Genomic DNA, 17514 nt, shown 5'->3' on the forward strand with positions numbered 1-17514 from the left:
TGGCGATTCCAAACGTCTTCCATTCAAGAATGATGGAGCCCACTGTGTTCTAAGTTCTGCCTGTTTATTGCAATCGAACCAATCCGTTTAGCAAAAAAATATACACTGCTCAAAAAAATAAAGGGAACACTTAAACAACACAATGTAACTCCAAGTCAATCACACTTCTGTGAAATCAAACTGTCCACTTAGGAAGCAACACTGATTGACAATAAATTTCACATGCTGTTGTGCAAATGGAATAGACAAAAGGTGGAAATTATAGGCAATTAGCAAGACACCCCCAAAAAAGGAGTGATTCTGCAGGTGGTGATCACAGACCACTTCTCAGTTCCTATGCTTCCTGGCTGATGTTTTGGTCACTTTTGAATGCTGGCGGTGCTCTCACTCTAGTGGTAGCATGAGACGGAGTCTACAACCCACACAAGTGGCTCAGGTAGTGCAGTTCATCCAGGATGGCACATCAATGCGAGCTGTGGCAAAAAGGTTTGCTGTGTCTGTCAGCGTAGTGTCCAGAGCATGGAGGCGCTACCAGGAGACAGGCCAGTACATCAGGAGACGTGGAGGAGGCCGTAGGAGGGCAACAACCCAGCAGCAGGACCGCTACCTCCGCCTTTGTGCAAGGAGGTGCACTGCCAGAGCCCTGCAAAATGACCTCCAGCAGGCCACAAATGTTAGCAAGCAAGTAGCTAACCTACATAAGCTACTGGGGAACCCACGCCCACCTACTTTTTATGTTTCTTCCACCCCAGTAGCCAGACGCCGCTCTGGTGTGGTGGAAGTTTTGCCACCGTGTCGGCTCTCCACAGCTGATTGGCAGGTGCTAGGCAGGGTTCCATCCCCGAAGGGGTCTCCCCCTTCCCTGGAGAACGGAGCTGATCTCGACCCAACCAACCAGCCATGGAGGTACGTCACTCGCCGTGGAAATCCAAGGCGGCCTCCTCTGGCAACGGGGGGTCTCCATGGAGATGTTGAGCCCGGACTGACACAGACCAGAAACAGCTTGGATCCAGAGGTTCCGGCGCCTTCGTCCGTGGTGGCTTCCCAATCAAGATCGGATCCGGAGGAACCTGCGTCTTCGTCCTTGGCTCTGTCTCTCTCTCCGGTGGCTTCTACCTTCGGGTTCAGCTCATCGGGGCTCACCAGACCGCGAGGCTGCCTGAAAGACCGGCACATTCAACATCACCAGCTGTCATCATCGGCAGCTCTATGGTGAGAAACATCTCGGGTCCCCAGGACAAAAACCCTGTGCTAACCAGGAGCACGAGTACAGGACATAACAAGGCTGCTTCCGACTGTTCTACCACAGATGCCGGGAGCTGACACTGTCGTAGTCCATGTGGGGTAGAACGACATCAGGAGGGCCAGCTCGGGAACATTTGAAAATTGATTTTAAACGAACTGATTTTAGCATAAAAAGACTCAAAAAAATGGGCATTGTACATCTGGCTAAAAGACTACTGTAGCTCTGCTGGAGTCACTTTTATAGATAACTTTGACACCTTCTGGAAACAGAAGATACTCTACAGGAATGACGGAGTCCATCCAAATCATCATGGCTCCTGGACTCTGTCCACGTATTTCATGGCTGCGTTGAAACAATGACTTATCAATGACCCAAGACCAGCTCAGTTAATCCCTACCATTGTGACAATGAGTCGTCATAATGCTGCATCAAATGTGCATGATCTTAGGGGCATTGGCAAACACAATGTAAGTCATTTAATTGATGTACCCCTAATTGCACCGAATACATCTGTTTAACCTACAGCTATTGTAAGCAGTAATCATGAGCCTATAAACCAGAGTTGCACTGAGGCGGTGTGCAATAGTAGGAAGACCACTTTATGCAGCTCACCCTGCACTATCAGCTCCAATGTAAATAACACGAGTAAGTCTACCTCTGATACGCTTCCCAGTAAAGCATTAAAAACAACCATGGAACCCAGAAAAGTGCTAAAAATAGCCCATGTTAACATATGTAGCCTAAGAAACAAGGTCCATGAAGTCAATAACTTGTAACAGATGACATCAGTATTCCGACTACCTCTGAAACTCACTTAGATAATACCTTTGATGATACAGTGGTAGCAATACATGGTTATAACATCTATAACATCTATAACTCAAGCAGTAAAATTTGATTAAAAAAAAAAAATGATTAAAAAAACACCTTCTAGAACAGCGGGGACTGTGAAGCAACACAAACATTGGCACAGACACATGCACACACACACACACGATACATACACGAATATAGTACTGTAGATATGTGGTAGTGGTGGAGTAGGGGCCTGAGGGCACACAGTGTGTTGTGAAATCTGTGAATGTATTGTAATGTTTTAAAATTGTATAAACTGCCTTAATTTTGTTGGGCCCCAGGAAGAGTAGCTGCTGCTTTGGCAGCAGCTAACGGGGATCCATAATAAATACAAATACTTACGTAAGGGAGGGCCGAAGAGCACAGCATCTAGGGCTTTAAGATTTAGTTTCTGTTTGTGCCGCTGGTCTAATATCTTTAGCTGACCAGACATAAACGACGGTTCGTTTGCCGCTAATCTGAAATAGAGAGAGAAAGAATGGATTGGTGAGGGTTGGGAATGTTTTCACAATAACTATACTCTTTGTTTGAGAACTTGTTCAACCGTGCATACATGGCCAAGTAAGCAGACGTGTGTGTTTCTGTTTTCCCGTCTCATGTGTTAAATGGGCGTTGGTGTGTCTGTGTGTGAGTGTCTGAACGTGCCTGTGTACTCGTGCCACCACCGCCACCATCTTAAACTGGATCAGACAACATGGCAGTCAGCGACACCTGATCCACTGCTGTGACATCGTTTCATGAGTCAGTGCCCACGGGTACGGGTGGGGGGGAAACACAACACCCCTGACCCCCAAGACACCCCCACCATCCCCTCAACTCCCTTCTACCCTCCTCTATCCCCCTCCCACTCTATTCTTTCCATGTACTCATTCTATACATACGTCCCACTAGCAGTGAATCTCAATCCTAAAGAGCTTCTAATATAACTTCTCTTACTCTTATTGATGACAACTAAACAGTTGGTTTCAAGTTAAAGTCAATAGGTGACACCTTTATATAACAAAATATCCTGCTGACTTTGGGGTCATGATAAAAACTGGGGTGTAAGTACACTAAATTGCACTAATGTGACTACATGGGTAGGGAGATTTTGTGTCAGTTGAAGTGTGTGTGTGTGTGTGTCTGAATGTGCCTGTGTACTCGTGCCACCGCCGCCACCATCTTAAAACTGGATCAGACAACATGGCAGCCAGCGACACCTGATCCACTGCTGTGACATCGTTTCGTGAGTCAGCACCCGTGGGTAAGGGAGGAAACACAACACCCCTGACACCCTAGAGATCCCTCCATCCCCCTCAACTCCCTTCCACCTTCCTCTATCCGTGTACTCATTCCCACACGTGCACTACCGTTCAAAAGTTCGGGGTCACTTAGAAATGTCCTTGTTTGTGAAAGAAACACTCCACTAAAATAACATCAAATTGATCAGAAATACAGTGTAGACATTGTTAATGTTGTAAATGAGTATTGTAGCTGGAAAAGGCAGATTTTTTTTATGGAATAGCTACATAGGCGTACAGAGAGCCATTAGCAGCAACCCCTGTGTTCCAATGGCAAGCGTTGTGTTAGCTAATCCAAGTTGATCATTTTAAAAGGCTAATTGATCATTAGAGAATACTTTTGCAATGACATTAGCGCAGCTGAAAACTGTTGTTCTGATTAAAGAAGCAATAAAACTGGCCTTCTTTAGACCAGTTGAGTATCTGGAGCATCAGCATTTGTGGGTTCGATTACAGGCTCAAAATGGCCAGAAACAAATAACTTTCTTCTGAAACTCGTCAGTCTATTCTTGTTCTGAGAAATGAAGGCTATTCCATGCGAGAAATTACCAAGAAACTGAAGATCTCGCACAACACTGTGTACTACTCCCTTCACAGAACAGCACAAACTGGCTCTAACCAGAATAGAAAGAGGAGTGGGAGGCCCCGGTGCACAATTGAGCAAGAGGACAAGTACATTAGTGTCTAGTTTGAGAAACAGACGCCTCACAAGTCCTCAACTGGCAGCTACATTAAATAGTACCTGCAAAACACCAGTCTCAACGTCAACAGTGAAGAGGCGACTCCGGGATGCTGGCCTTCTACGCAGAGTTGCAAAGAAAAAGCCATATCTCAGACTGGCCAATAAAACTAAAAGATTAATATGGGCAAAAGAACATAGACACTGGATAGAGGAAGATTGGAAAAAAGTGTTATGGACAGACGAATCTAAGTTTGAGGTGTTCGGATCACAAAGAAGAACATTCGTGAGAGACAGAAAAAATGAATCAATGCTGGAGGAGTGCTTGACGCCACCTGTCAAGCATGGTGGAGGCAATGTGATGGTCTGGGGGTGCTTTGGTGGTGGTAAAGTGGTAGATTTGTACAGGGTAAAAGGGATCTTGAAGAAGGAAGTATATCACTCCATTTTGCAACGCCATGCCATACCCTGTAGACGGTGCTTAATTGGAGCTAATTTCCTCCTACAACAGGACAATGACCCAAAGCACAGCTCTAAACTATATGCAAGAACTATTTAGGAAAGGAGCAGTCAGCTGGTATTCTGTCTATAATGGAGTGGCCAGTACATTCACCGGATCTCAACCATATTGAGCTGTTGTGGGAGCAGCTTGACCGTATGGTACGTAAGAAGTGCCCATCAAGACAATCCAACTTGTGGTAGGTGCTTCAGGAAGCATGGGGTGAAATCTCTTCAGATTACCTCAACAAACTGACAACTAGAATGCCAAAGGTCTGCAAGGCTGTAATTGCTGCAAATGGAGGATTCTTTGACGAAAGCAAAACGTTTGAAGGACACAATTATTTATAACCTTGTCAACATCTTGACTATATTTCCTTTTCATTTTGCAACTCATTTCATGTATGTTCTCATGGAAAACAAGGACATGTCTAAGTGACCCCAAACTTTTGAACGGTAGTGTACGTCCGGCTATCGGTGAATCACAATCCTAAAGAGCTTCTAATATAACTTCTCTTACTCTTATTGATGACAACTAAACAGGTGGTTTCAAGTTAAAGTCAATAGGTGACACCTTTATATAACAAAATATCCTGCTGACTTCAGGGTCATGACAAAGACTGGGGTGTAAGTACACTAAATTGCACTAATGTGACTACATGGATAGGGAGATTTTGTGTCAGTCGAAGTGGGTACATGGTGGGTGTGTGTGTGTGTGTGCGTGCCTTTGTGCATATGTGTGTGTCTCTGTGTCACGTTTGGTAGTTTCTTTCCCATTCCACCTGCACTACCTCACATATCCAGCAGTCAGCAGCATTGGTCTGAGTAGCATTGTGCATGCAATTTTTTGGGGTGCTTCTAATCATAGAATTCCTATTCATTTAGTGTGATCTCCATGGGCCTAGTAAACATAGGAAATATTTGTCATGTAACTTTTATCATGTATTACCTTTTCATGTGACATGAACACAACCAGTCAATGTTTTTCAACGGATTGTCAACAACAACAAAATCCCTTTAAAAAGGCACTCCTGTTGGCTACCCACTCACATTTGTACACTCAAAAAAATAACAGTGCACCCACAATTTGATTAACGTAAAGAGACATCTGTTAAAAATGCTGAAAGTGTTATGACATTCTACGATTGTACAATGTCATAACAATGTCACTACTGTACACGTTTCACGTTTTATTAGTCATATGTAAGTCGTATGGTATACATTGGCCAACTAAACGCTTACTTGCAGGCTCCTTCTCGACAACGCGACAACAATATGAAATAATAAAATATAAGAACATGAACATAAGGTAAACGCCTCAGTCGAATGTGTAGCCTGAATTGACGCGTCCACTGCTGTAACCATGCGTCTCGATCTGGGCCACTTATCTCTGCCTTGGTAAAATGTTAGTGTCGTCCTCGAACCACAAGTCAATTTGGAGGGTATACTGAGACGTAGTGTGATAACGTACTCACCGAGGCAGCGTGTTTCCGTTGAACCGGAAGTCTCTGAAGTTCCTCTCATACTGAGGCAGCTCCACCGACTCCTTAAGCCACTGGACCGTGTCATCTGTTGTCCAGTTGTGAACTACAGAGAGCGAGAGCGAGATAAATTTCCTGACAAAAATGTTTTAAAAAATATATAAAACAATTAGAGAGTGTCATTTCCCCAGATTTGAAACCCTTATTCAAAGTTTCAAAGACCTCTCTGGTGAGAATAGGCTACGAGTCCTGTTGGGGGAGGACGCAGGGAGCTGTGGGTTGGCAAGGCACTATATTTCTGCCTTCCATAAAATGAGGGACAGTGTCTTACAGACCAACCAACCTGCACTCGTGCTCTATGCCATGCCATTGTTAAATGTATAGTCATTTTGACCCTTGGTTATTGTTGTTACTGTTGTCCCTTTGATCATATTAATTATTATTATTTTAATTACAGTACCAGTCAAAGGTTTGGACACATACTCATTCCGGATTTTTCTTAATTTTAACTATTTTCTACATTTCTACATTGTAGAATAATACTGAAGATTTTTTTTTTTATCCGCAATGTAGAAATTAGTAAAAAATAAAGAAAAAACGTTGAATGAGTAGGTGTCCAAACTTTCGACTGGCACTGTATGTTGATATTGTAAATCTCAAGTACGCTTTGGCAAAATGTACATTGTTAAGTCATGCCAATAAAGCAAATTGGATTGAGAGACAGGGAGAAAAAGTTAGTTACACAATGTCCATTTACCATTTCTCTTCCCTACCTCCCTCCAGTATCCCAATCCCGACAGTACTTCCCTCCATTTCTTGCTCTCTCCCTTCCCCTTTCTCACCCTCCCTCCATCCTTCTCTCCCTTCCATCGATCTCCTACCTTCAGAGGTTTTCCAGCCCTTCCACAGCTCCTCCACAGTGATGTGTTGGTCTTCTCTGTGCAGGTTACTGTGTTTGTTCGTTTGCTGTTGCTTCATGTCTTCTCTAATAAACTGCAAGAAGAAAAACACATTTCGGTATCATTACTGGTCTCATGCAGTAATGACCTCCAGCAGGCCACAAATGTGCATGTGTCTGCTCAAACGGTCAGAAACAGACTCCATGAGGGTGGTATGAGGGCCCGACGTCCACAGGTGGGGGTTGTGCTTACAGCCCAACACAGTGCAGGACGTTTGGCATTTGCCAGAGAACACCAAGATTGGCAAATTCGCCACTGGCGTCCTGTGCTCTTCACAGATGAAAGCAGGTTCACACTGAGCACATGAGCACATGTGACAGACGTGACAGAGTCTGGAGACGCTGTGGAGAACGTTCTGCTGCCTGCAACATCCTCCAGCATGACCGGTTTGGCGGTGGGTCAGTCATGGTGTGGGGTGGCATTTCTTTGTGGGGCCGCACAGCCCTCCATGTGCTCGCCAGAGGTAGCCTGACTGCCATTAGGTACCGAGATGAGATCCTCAGAGCCCTTGTGAGACCATATGCTGACACATGCACATTTGTGGCCTGCTGGAGGTCATTTTGCAGAGCTCTGGCAGTGCTACTCCTTGCACAAAGGCGGAGCTAGCGGTCCTGCTGCTGGGTTGTTGCCCTCCTACGGCCTCCTCCACGTCTCCTGATGTACTGGCCTGTGTCCTGGTAGCGCCTCCATGCTCTGGACACTACGCTGACAGACACAGCAAAGTGTGATTGACTTGGAGTTACAGTGTGTTGTTTAAGTGTTCCCTTTATTTTTTTGAGCAGTGTATATATCGCATTGTATCGTTATAGACTTCAATCAAATTGAAGCAGTTAACATCGACTAAATACAGGATGGAAGTTATGACATTGCAGAGAACCCTGAACGACAGCGGACATGACTTTCAGTGTGATGTGAGATCTGGTCGTCGTCTTTCTATGCTCAGGCTACAGGTGTTGTTGTGACAATGACGTTTGAGAAGTCTGGACCCAGAGATCCAGTCTCAGCCCCAGGGGCGCCACCGGGGATTTTGGGCCCCTATGAAAAGATATCACATTGAGGCCCCACCAACCCTGCGCAATTGCTGTAACCACACACCTCCAGAACCCAATCGACCCATTCAAAGCTTTAAATAACTCTACCTTTGCAGGCTTGCAACTCTCTTGTAGTCCAATATTTACTGTGCGATAGTGAGCTGTGTGTGTGTGAGAGCTGTGATAATATAACACTGTGCAGACATGCATGCAACATTCTGCATACAGTGGAATGCACTATTTGATGCAGGACTGATACCCTCTATAAGAAATGTGCTAAAGGCCATCTTTTACAGTCTAAATGTCATTTTAATGGTCAAATTCTTGAATGGAAAATTCTCTTATTCATTCATGTTAACTTAAAATAAATATAACTTAAATATACATTAACCTCTTCAATTAAAATAAAGTAACATTATCACCTGTGGAATGATATAACAAAATAATAAAATCAGCAGCAGATATTTTGAACAGAGTATACATACCAACTAGACAATAAGCAGCTGGAAAAGTGGAAATGGAAAACAAAATGGAAATGAAAAGGCCTGATGGTGGCGCTAGAGGAAAGGTCAAGAGGTCACCAAATCAACAGGTTTCTTCCACTTGGGGTCTTGATTGTGCACAACAAATGTGATGGCAATCCAGCCATTACTTTGAGACATTTCTTGTTCTCAGCCTGTGGGCATCATGTGTGTCGTATATCCATAGCCATGCCATTTTAACAGTTATCACTGGCAATTGCTCAGCCTCACTCACCAAGAGCCCAGCGCCGATCCTTCTCGCTAGAAAGTCACTGATCAAGTCTTTGAAGTCCAGCTTTCCAGCTAACTGACTTTCAATGGACAGCATGGCAAGACTGCAACGCCTGTCCTGGGACATAGTGGACCTCAATTTTATTTTTATAATTTTTTTATCAGTTTTAGCTTACTGGAAGCTCTCTCGCCACCAGCAACAGTCACAGGCAGTGTGCAAAATATACGTAAAGCAACGCACACTTCTCCAAAAATGCTTTGCAGCTGCAGCTTAGAAATTGCATTCAGGAGACCAAGAGGGGACAAGTTATGGGGGAAAGTGGCAGCATATACAGTGTTCAGGTGTCTTACTTCATGTTGAAACTCAGGTGTGACATCTCTGGAATACTTCATGATCAGTGGTTGGCACACAGAAGGGACTTTATCCTCACTAATCTGACCAACTTTCAGAACAGCAGAAAATGATTCTACAATTTTTTGCAGTGGTGTGGAACCTAGTGTCCAAGTCACTTATGATGTTGTCCATAGCAGTAAAAAACACTGTGTTCCGAAACACCATTGCTGCACTGTCCTGAGCCGTCTCCTCTTGAGAGGTCTCATCAGGGAATCTCTTTCTTTTCCTCTGGCGACTGTGTTCCTTGATAAATTGATGTGCAACATCCATTTGCATAGCAATCAGTGTTGCCTCAGACAGGAGAGACTCCCATCCATCTCTAAGAGCCGGCATCTCTTCCTTTAAGGCTCTGATATTGGCTGCCTCTGTGTCAAGTGAGATTTTTCCTGACTGGAGAATCACATTCCTGTCCTCAATGCATTGCAGTACCTGCAATTATGCCAACTGACATGTCATTCAACACAATGCTGCTCACCACCTTCAGTTGGGAGACAGGGCTGGTTCAGGGGGATGGGGAGACAGGTCTGCCGAGCCTGAAGCTGCATCTGTTGGGCCTGGCACCAGGCAGGGGCAGGAACAACTGATTTAGTAGGAATAGCTTGCTAAAAGTTTGCCTGCGTTGATTAAATGTCGGCAAAAATTGAAGCGAAATGTAAACACTCAATTTTCTGTGAAGATATTAAGTAACTAATGTTAGGGGAGCAAAAGTAGCCTATTTCACTATGGACTATGCTAACAGGTTAATTTCCACCACTCACGGACTACGCCCACTTTCCTTTGTGAAATATTGGGTGACAGTTCTTTTCTCTCTCCTGTCATTCTTTTCTTTCTTTTCGTTTTTGGAAGTCAGATTTTTCTTTAGGAAGCTGAGACATGATGCTCCACCGGCACTCCTCACCTGCATTTCACTGCTAACGAGTACCATCCGCGCTGGAAATAGAGGGGGGGGGGGGGGGGGGGGGGGGGGGGGGGTGGGGGGGGGGGGGGGGGGGGGGGGGCTCTCTGGATGTTTAATTTTTGCCAAAAACAAGAAAAGAAAAAAAAATAAGCCGCTAGTTTTATTAGTACATTGTAAATAAAATATTATATTAATGGTTATAGGTTAATCATTTCATATTTTGTTCTAATACTTTATTAGGGGCCCTGTCAGTCACAAGCCCTTCGGACGATTCTAACCCCCCCCCCCCCCCCCCCCCATACAGTACGGAGCCCCTGCTCAGCCCACAGGGCAGGCTCCTTAGCACACATTCATTCCCTCTTTTCTTCCTTTTTAGGGGTTTTGTACACATATATACACACACACACACACACACAGACAGAGGGGGAGAGTCAGAGAGAGAGGGAGAGAGACAGAGAGAGAGAGATGGAGCAGAGGCAACGAGAGAGATGGAGCAGAGGCAGAGAGATATGGTTTGAATGACTTAAGACAGGTCTATTGCTGCAAGAGACAGCTGATCTAGAATCAGCTCACAGAGAGACCGGTCTGGTATGAATGATTAGAGACAGGCCTGCTACAAGTGATCAAAGCAATACTGAGTCCATAGTAGCAACTATGAAACTAATTGAATGCAGTAAGGCTGTGGGGATTGCATATAGTGATAATCACCACCAACACAACATATGACACACACATACAAATTAAACAGAAATGTGGACATACGTTTTTGCATTGGCCAGTTATAGGCCAATCAACCATTAAAAAAAAGGCTAGATATAGGCTAAGTAATGTGGTTATAAACCATAAATGTTATCTTGGAGGAATAGCTCAATGTGGTTCTCTGTGTGGGTTATGTGGGTTGGACTGTCTATGTAATGAATTGCTGTTATATCTTGTGGTCATGCTGTGTGTTGAGATAAGTTACTGGAAGGCAATATTTAATGTGCTAAGAAGAAAGAACCTATTCATGTTTCCACAGAGGGTTCTACATGGAATCTAAAAGGGTTCTACAAACTTTGGTTCCTATTCTGTCACAACCATCTCCTCCATTACTTTTTCATTCGTTGTCATGCCACACAAAACTGCATTCCAAATGCACACTGTATTCCAACCATAGAAATATAATGATCATTCTAATTTTATGATTCCAACAGTTTACCCAAGTGTTTTGATATATAATCGTAAGTAAAATCACAATATTTGGTACCAAAAAATATATATATAAATCGCAATTAGATTTTTTGCCCATAATACATTTATTTTTTATCCCCAATTTCGATCTTGTCTTATCACTGCAACTCCCCAACGGGCTCCGGAGGCGAAGGTCGAGTCATGCATCCTCCGAAACATTACCCGCCAAACAACGCTTCTTAACACCTGCCCGGAAGCCAGCCGCAATGTTTCGGAGGAAACACCATTCAACTGACAATCGGGGTCAGCCTGCAGGTGCCCAGCCAGCCACACGGAGTCGCTAGAGCGTGATGAGCCAAGTAAAGCCCCCCAGGCCAAACCCTCCCCTAACCCGGACGACGCTGGGCCAATTGTGTGCCGTCCTATGGGACTCCCGAATATGGGCGGTTGTGATACAGCCTGGGATCGAACCCAGGTCTGTGGTGACGCCTTCAGCACTGTGATGCAGTGTCTCATTTTCTAACCTTGTTAACCACAGGCTGTTGGTTAAGAAGTGCCTGGTGCATGCATGACACTATTCATTTCCAAACATATTAACAATGTTGGAGTTTGTTTGCTAACAAACACATTGACAAAGTTCATAATTCAACGTTTGTTTGCTAAATCATGTAACACACAGAGAATCTGACCGCCTATAGGTAGTTATCACAGTAGGAAGTCGTTCCTTCTCTTGCTAGAACAAAATACATAGATGCTGTGTACCGACAAACCTGCTGTTTCTACTAGTAGAAACACAATGTTCGGCAGTGGCCGACAACATGACTTTGACCCAATCAGAGAGCACGAACCTCCACGTGGTGGAGTGACAAGAAAAAGGGAAAAAAATAGGGCACATCTTTCCAGTCTAATACACCATTTACATTCAAATTGTTCTAACTAAAACAATAAAGCTGCGTAATAAAATAAAAATTCTAGAGCAAGTCTTTTACGTCTAGCTAAGGAGTTTTGTGCTTGAAGGATTTTTTTTCAGTAGTTTTGAAAATGTGCACTAGCTTATTAGTTAGCTAGCTAGCAGATGTTGGGATGAGAACAAACAATTAACAAATCAACATGATAATTCAATAGAACTGGGGAAACATTTTTACTACAAGATACAACAGATACACAGACATGCATTGCCAAACAAAGCTACTGACAACTTCTGGTTTGGAGTATTTTAACAAGGCTTAAAGTGGCTGACGACTTCAAGGTCTTTGCTGTGTGAACACAAAATAGAACGACTGCCAACACTGTGTTCAGAAGTACTGTCGGCAGGCAAACGTTTGACAATCCTATCGGTGTGTCTGAGCTATAACAAACAATATTATTGACCCAGTTCAGTTGAAGTGTTTTTCCTCGCAAACACATTGATAAATGTCATAAGTGGACGCTTATTTGTTAACGAACACATTAACCAATTGCACAACTGCCATTTGTTTGCTATTGATGTTATACAATTTTTTTTTTATTTTTTTTTTAAATAGGTAATTTGGTAGCTAAGTCACTTGACATATGACCAGGAAATCATCATCTCACATGGACAGAAAGGTAAATACACACACACACACACTCCTCTATGACTGGAAAAAGGTGGCTACTTTGAATAATCTAAAATAGATTGATTTGTTTAACACTTTTTTGGTTACTACATGTTTCCATATGTGTTATTTCATAGTTTTGATGTCTTCACTATTATTCTGCAATGTAGAAAATAGTACAAATAAAGAAAAACCCTTGAATGAATAGGTGTGTCCAAACTTTTGCTTGAAGGGTCACTGACTATCTGTGTCTTGTGTTCAACTACTTGTGTTCAGACATCTCCAGATAATGAGAGACATTTCTTCAAAGGGATATGGGCTTACACACACACACTAGCACGCATCGCATACACATGCGAGTGCACATACACAGAGTGATCTGCAGTGGTCTCAAAGAAGACATCGCCTGGCCCTTCGGATCGGATTCCAACTGACGGGGGTAAAATGCTTGGGCTGTCTTTGGGCCGGGGAGTGCTTTCTCTCACTTCGCCAGTAGCCAATCTACCGGGACACTTAAATACTGTCCATCTCCTAGAACCCCCCCCCCCCCCCCCTTCCAGTGTGACGTGAATTCTGTTCTTGCTATTTCAAAGAGATGGAACCTGATCTTGTAGCGTCTCTTAAGTAGACGGAAGAGCCACAGCCAGTGAGTGCGGCGCAGCTGCCGTCCCTGGCGACTAACCGGCCTCACCTCTGCGACGGGCCTCAGCATACTGCTACACACCTCCGCCTCCTCTCCTCCTCTCCATATTCTACTCCACCATATGCAAAGGGAGTTGTGGGTGAGAAGGTGTAAACCCCACTGAAGAAATGCGGCGGTAATCAAAGCCCATCGATGTGATGATCGTTAAAACTTTATTTTTGTTTGTTTTATATTGTTATGTTATACTCTATTCTATTAGGCCTTGTCTGCTTATTGCGTTTTACACACACAGACACCGCAGCTTAGCAAGTCCCTTCTTGTTACATAGTACCGAGGTGAAATGAGTGAGTTACTTTCCAAATCACCTTGAAGGCAAAGAAGAGGGGGGGGGCTTTTTAGACCCCGTCTGAGGGTGTGTTGAAGAAAGAACTGGGTGAGGCAGGGGGGAGAGGGCGGGGTGGGGGCAGTTTGTTAGCGGTGTGCGTGCTTTTTTTTCCCCGGAGGTCTGAATGTCTAGCCACGGATCCTCTAGTTGGGATCAATGCTACAAGTCAGCATCTCGCCAAGCTGTCCTTCCTTCAAGAAATTATGCCCCCCCCCCCCCCCCCCCCCCCCCGTGTGTGTGCATTTGTGTCTGAGAGTGCGCGCAAAATTACAAAAATAATCCAAGTCAATAAAATAGTGAATCTACCTGAATACAGTAGCTCTACTGGGGGGGGTGTATGGTTTCCTGGGCCAGATGTGGGTTACAGGGGGTGAGGACGTCCCCAAATTGACCTCCTTTCCCCAACCCTCATCATCTCACCTGCCACCATCCTCACCCCCGTCACCGTCACCCCTGTTACCTCACCACTGCCAGGAAGAGGGATGGAGGTCATGACAGTCATGACAGTAACCAATGAGTCATAAAGAGGTTTAACTCTGAGGTCACACATGGACTATTCTCGTCACAACTTAATTAAAAAACAGACTCAATTTCATCAAAAACAAACTTGTTCCATGAAAAAAATTTAAGTAAATTGAACACTTTCCTGACAAAATCCCCAAAAGGCATTAAATAATGATTAAGGCATTTAATTTCTTCAATAACGAAAGAAGCAAACAAATTTTGCTAAACAAGTTCTGGGAAAGGTCTATATAATTGCATGAACTTTCAAAAAGACTGTTATGCTCTTGATACAGCATGATAGAAGAGAAACGAGCAGGGACAGTCACGTGGGCCTGAGCGTGTAAATCCAATATGCATGCAACAATGTCCCAGGGAATAGTCACATACTGCAGGGTCAAGTTTCTCCTGGGTTCTGATCTAGGATCAGCGACAACAGTCCTCTTAAGGGCTTCAAATCTGATCTCAGGACAGCTCAAGGCTTGGAAAAATGAGCAACGCTTTGCCTTCTTGCACTCCAGAAGAGACGAGCTCCTAAATCATTCCGGTGACCCCCCCCCGCCGCCAAAAACAACGTTTTTTTTCCCGCAGCTTCTCTTTGCCCTTATAAAGTCGAAGGTCAGCACCTTGCTCCGTCATCCCCCTGTCACACACATGCATGGACACACAAACACAAATGTGTACACATACACAATAAATGTATGTGTACATATACACGCAAGCACACACAAATGTATGTACGTACACGCACAGACACCTACTCGGACGGGGGCCAGCTTCAACACCTCTGCTCTTAGGGGCCTTAAAAGGGTCCATAAATGGCCGCCCCCCCCTGCTTTTCTGAGATGCCCCCCGGGCCAAGGGCGACGGTATAACAGTTTCTCACACCACTGCAGCTCTACGAGTTAAAAATTACTCCTGGCACACAACACACATACAAGCATTTGGCTACACTTGCATTAACATCTGCTAACCATGTGTATGGGACAAATACATTTGATTTCACACACACACACACACACACAGAGAGAGAGAGAGAGAGAGAGAGAATCTGACAAAAGCCCTTAGTTTCATCAGATGGGCCTTTAATTAAAAACACTAACACCATAAAAGTCGGAATATTCACATGACAATATGTCGCCAATTGGATGGAAACCTAGCTAGTAAGGTACTTAATTGTAACCAATAAATTATTTTGTACTGATTTAAAATGGCTACGTCGGGCGTTTAAACTAAGTTGATTACGAGAGGGCACAGGACAGAGCAGGTCAGGTCTTACTGTCAAACACACTGAGAAAGGCCTACCATATTCTCATTCTCTCTTTTTTAAATTCTCTTTCCCTCCCTTCTCTCCACTATCTCCCCACTAGCTTCCTAAGCTGATTATTGGCTTGCAAACATTTTACCATGAGTTTATGGGGTTGTTTATGAGGGCTAAGGCCCAGTGCAATTCAACCCAAAAGCATTCCACCTTAAAAATGCCTACTTGAAAGAAAACTATCAGAAACAGAAATAACTTTAACGGAAATGACCAGGTAACAGAAATGACCAGGTAACAGAAATGACCAGCTAACAGTGATGACCAGCTAACAGTGATGACCAGCTAACAGTGATGACCAGGTAACAGTGATGACCAGGTAACAGTGATGACCAGGTAACAGTGATGACCAGGTAACAGTGATGACTTGAAAAATGACCAAGTAACACACATGATTTGGTGACACAAACAACTTGGTAACAGAAATTACCAGGTAACAGACATGACCAGATCATTACACATACATAGACTAATGCTGTATTAGTATTACGCACCTCCACACTCTCGTTGACCTCAATCCCCCCGTCATTATCGTCGTCCAGCTGTTTGTGGATGACCCGGAGCGCCTCCAGGCTGAAACGGTCTGCATCGCCCATGCATGGCGGCATCACCGTCAGACAGGGGTCTGAAGGAAGAGAGAGTTCAAAGGTCAAATATTAAAGGTCAAACTCAAGTTAAAAGGTCGCTGGCGTGGAGCCGTGTGTATTAATCAGATTTATGAACGTCCATTTGGCAAGACATTGACAGATGTACACTGTAAATGATCCATTATGTGAACAAAACATGACACACTCTTTCCATGACAGACTGATCAGGTGAATCCAGGTGAAATCTATAATCCCTTAATGATGTCACCATTTTACTGCCTGGTATGCCATTGCTATTCCACTCACGTGCCAAGAGGCCACACTGTTTTCATTTCTGCGCCAGAGAATCCCCCAGCAAATGAGTCAATCAGAACCGTGTTTCCCTTTCAAAAGGACAGTGTGAGGCTAGGTCCGTGCCAATCTGTCTGTGCGCGCGACACACACACTCTGCATACACTCTAATGGAACACACATACTCAAGATAGCATGCCTGCGCATAAGCTAGAAACACACAAAAACGTGCACACACACACTATGCAAGACTGAGTACAGTCGTGGCCAAAGGTTTTGAGAATGACAAATATTAATTTCCACAAAGTTTGCTGCTTGTGTCTTTCGATATTTTTGTCGGATGTTATTATGGAATACTGAAGTATAATTACAAGTATTTCATAAGTGTCAAAGGCTTTTATTGACAGTTACATGAAGTTGATGCAATGAGTCGATATTTGCAGTGTTGACCCTTCTTTTTCAAGACCTCTGCAATCCGCCCTGGTATGCTGTCAATTAACTTCTGGGCCACATCCTGACTGATGGCAGCCCATTCTTGCATAATCAATGCTTGGAGTTTGTCAGAATTTGTGGGTTTTTGTTTGTCCACCCGCCTCTTGAGGATTGACCACAAGTTCTCAGTGGGATTAAGGTCTGGGGAGTTTCCTGGTCGTGGACCCAAAATATCAATGTTTTGTTCCCCGAGCCACTTAGTTATCACTTTTGCCTTATGGCAAGGTGCTCCATCATGCTGGAAAAGGCATTGTTCGTCACCAAACTGTTACGGGATGGTTGGGAGAAGTTGCTCTCAGAGGATGTGTTGGTACCATTCTTTATTCATGGCTGTGTTCTTAGGCAAAATTGTGAGTGAGCCCACTCCCTTGGCTGAGAAGCAACCCCACACATGAATGGTCTCAGGATGCTTTACTGTTGGCATGACACAGGACTGATGGTAGCGCTCACCTTGTCTTCTCCGGACAAGCTTTTTTC

The 17514-nt window shown here is 44.2% G+C and overlaps 1 protein-coding gene across 1 annotated transcript in view; it reads right to left on the bottom strand.

Annotated features, from left to right (window-relative positions):
• The window catches only part of LOC120030206 (stromal interaction molecule 2-like), a 53278-nt gene that overhangs the window by 18403 nt on the left and 17361 nt on the right, over positions 1-17514 (bottom strand). The window contains exons 2-5 of the mRNA XM_038975557.1: positions 16162-16292; positions 6921-7032; positions 6034-6145; positions 2444-2559 (exon numbers count right to left, since the gene is read on the bottom strand). Coding sequence (XP_038831485.1) covers positions 2444-2559; positions 6034-6145; positions 6921-7032; positions 16162-16292 — 471 coding nt within the window. The remainder of the gene's footprint in view (positions 1-2443; positions 2560-6033; positions 6146-6920; positions 7033-16161; positions 16293-17514) is intronic.

Source organism: Salvelinus namaycush, chromosome 36 (assembly GCF_016432855.1).
Source record: "Salvelinus namaycush isolate Seneca chromosome 36, SaNama_1.0, whole genome shotgun sequence".
NCBI lineage: Eukaryota > Metazoa > Chordata > Actinopteri > Salmoniformes > Salmonidae > Salvelinus > Salvelinus namaycush.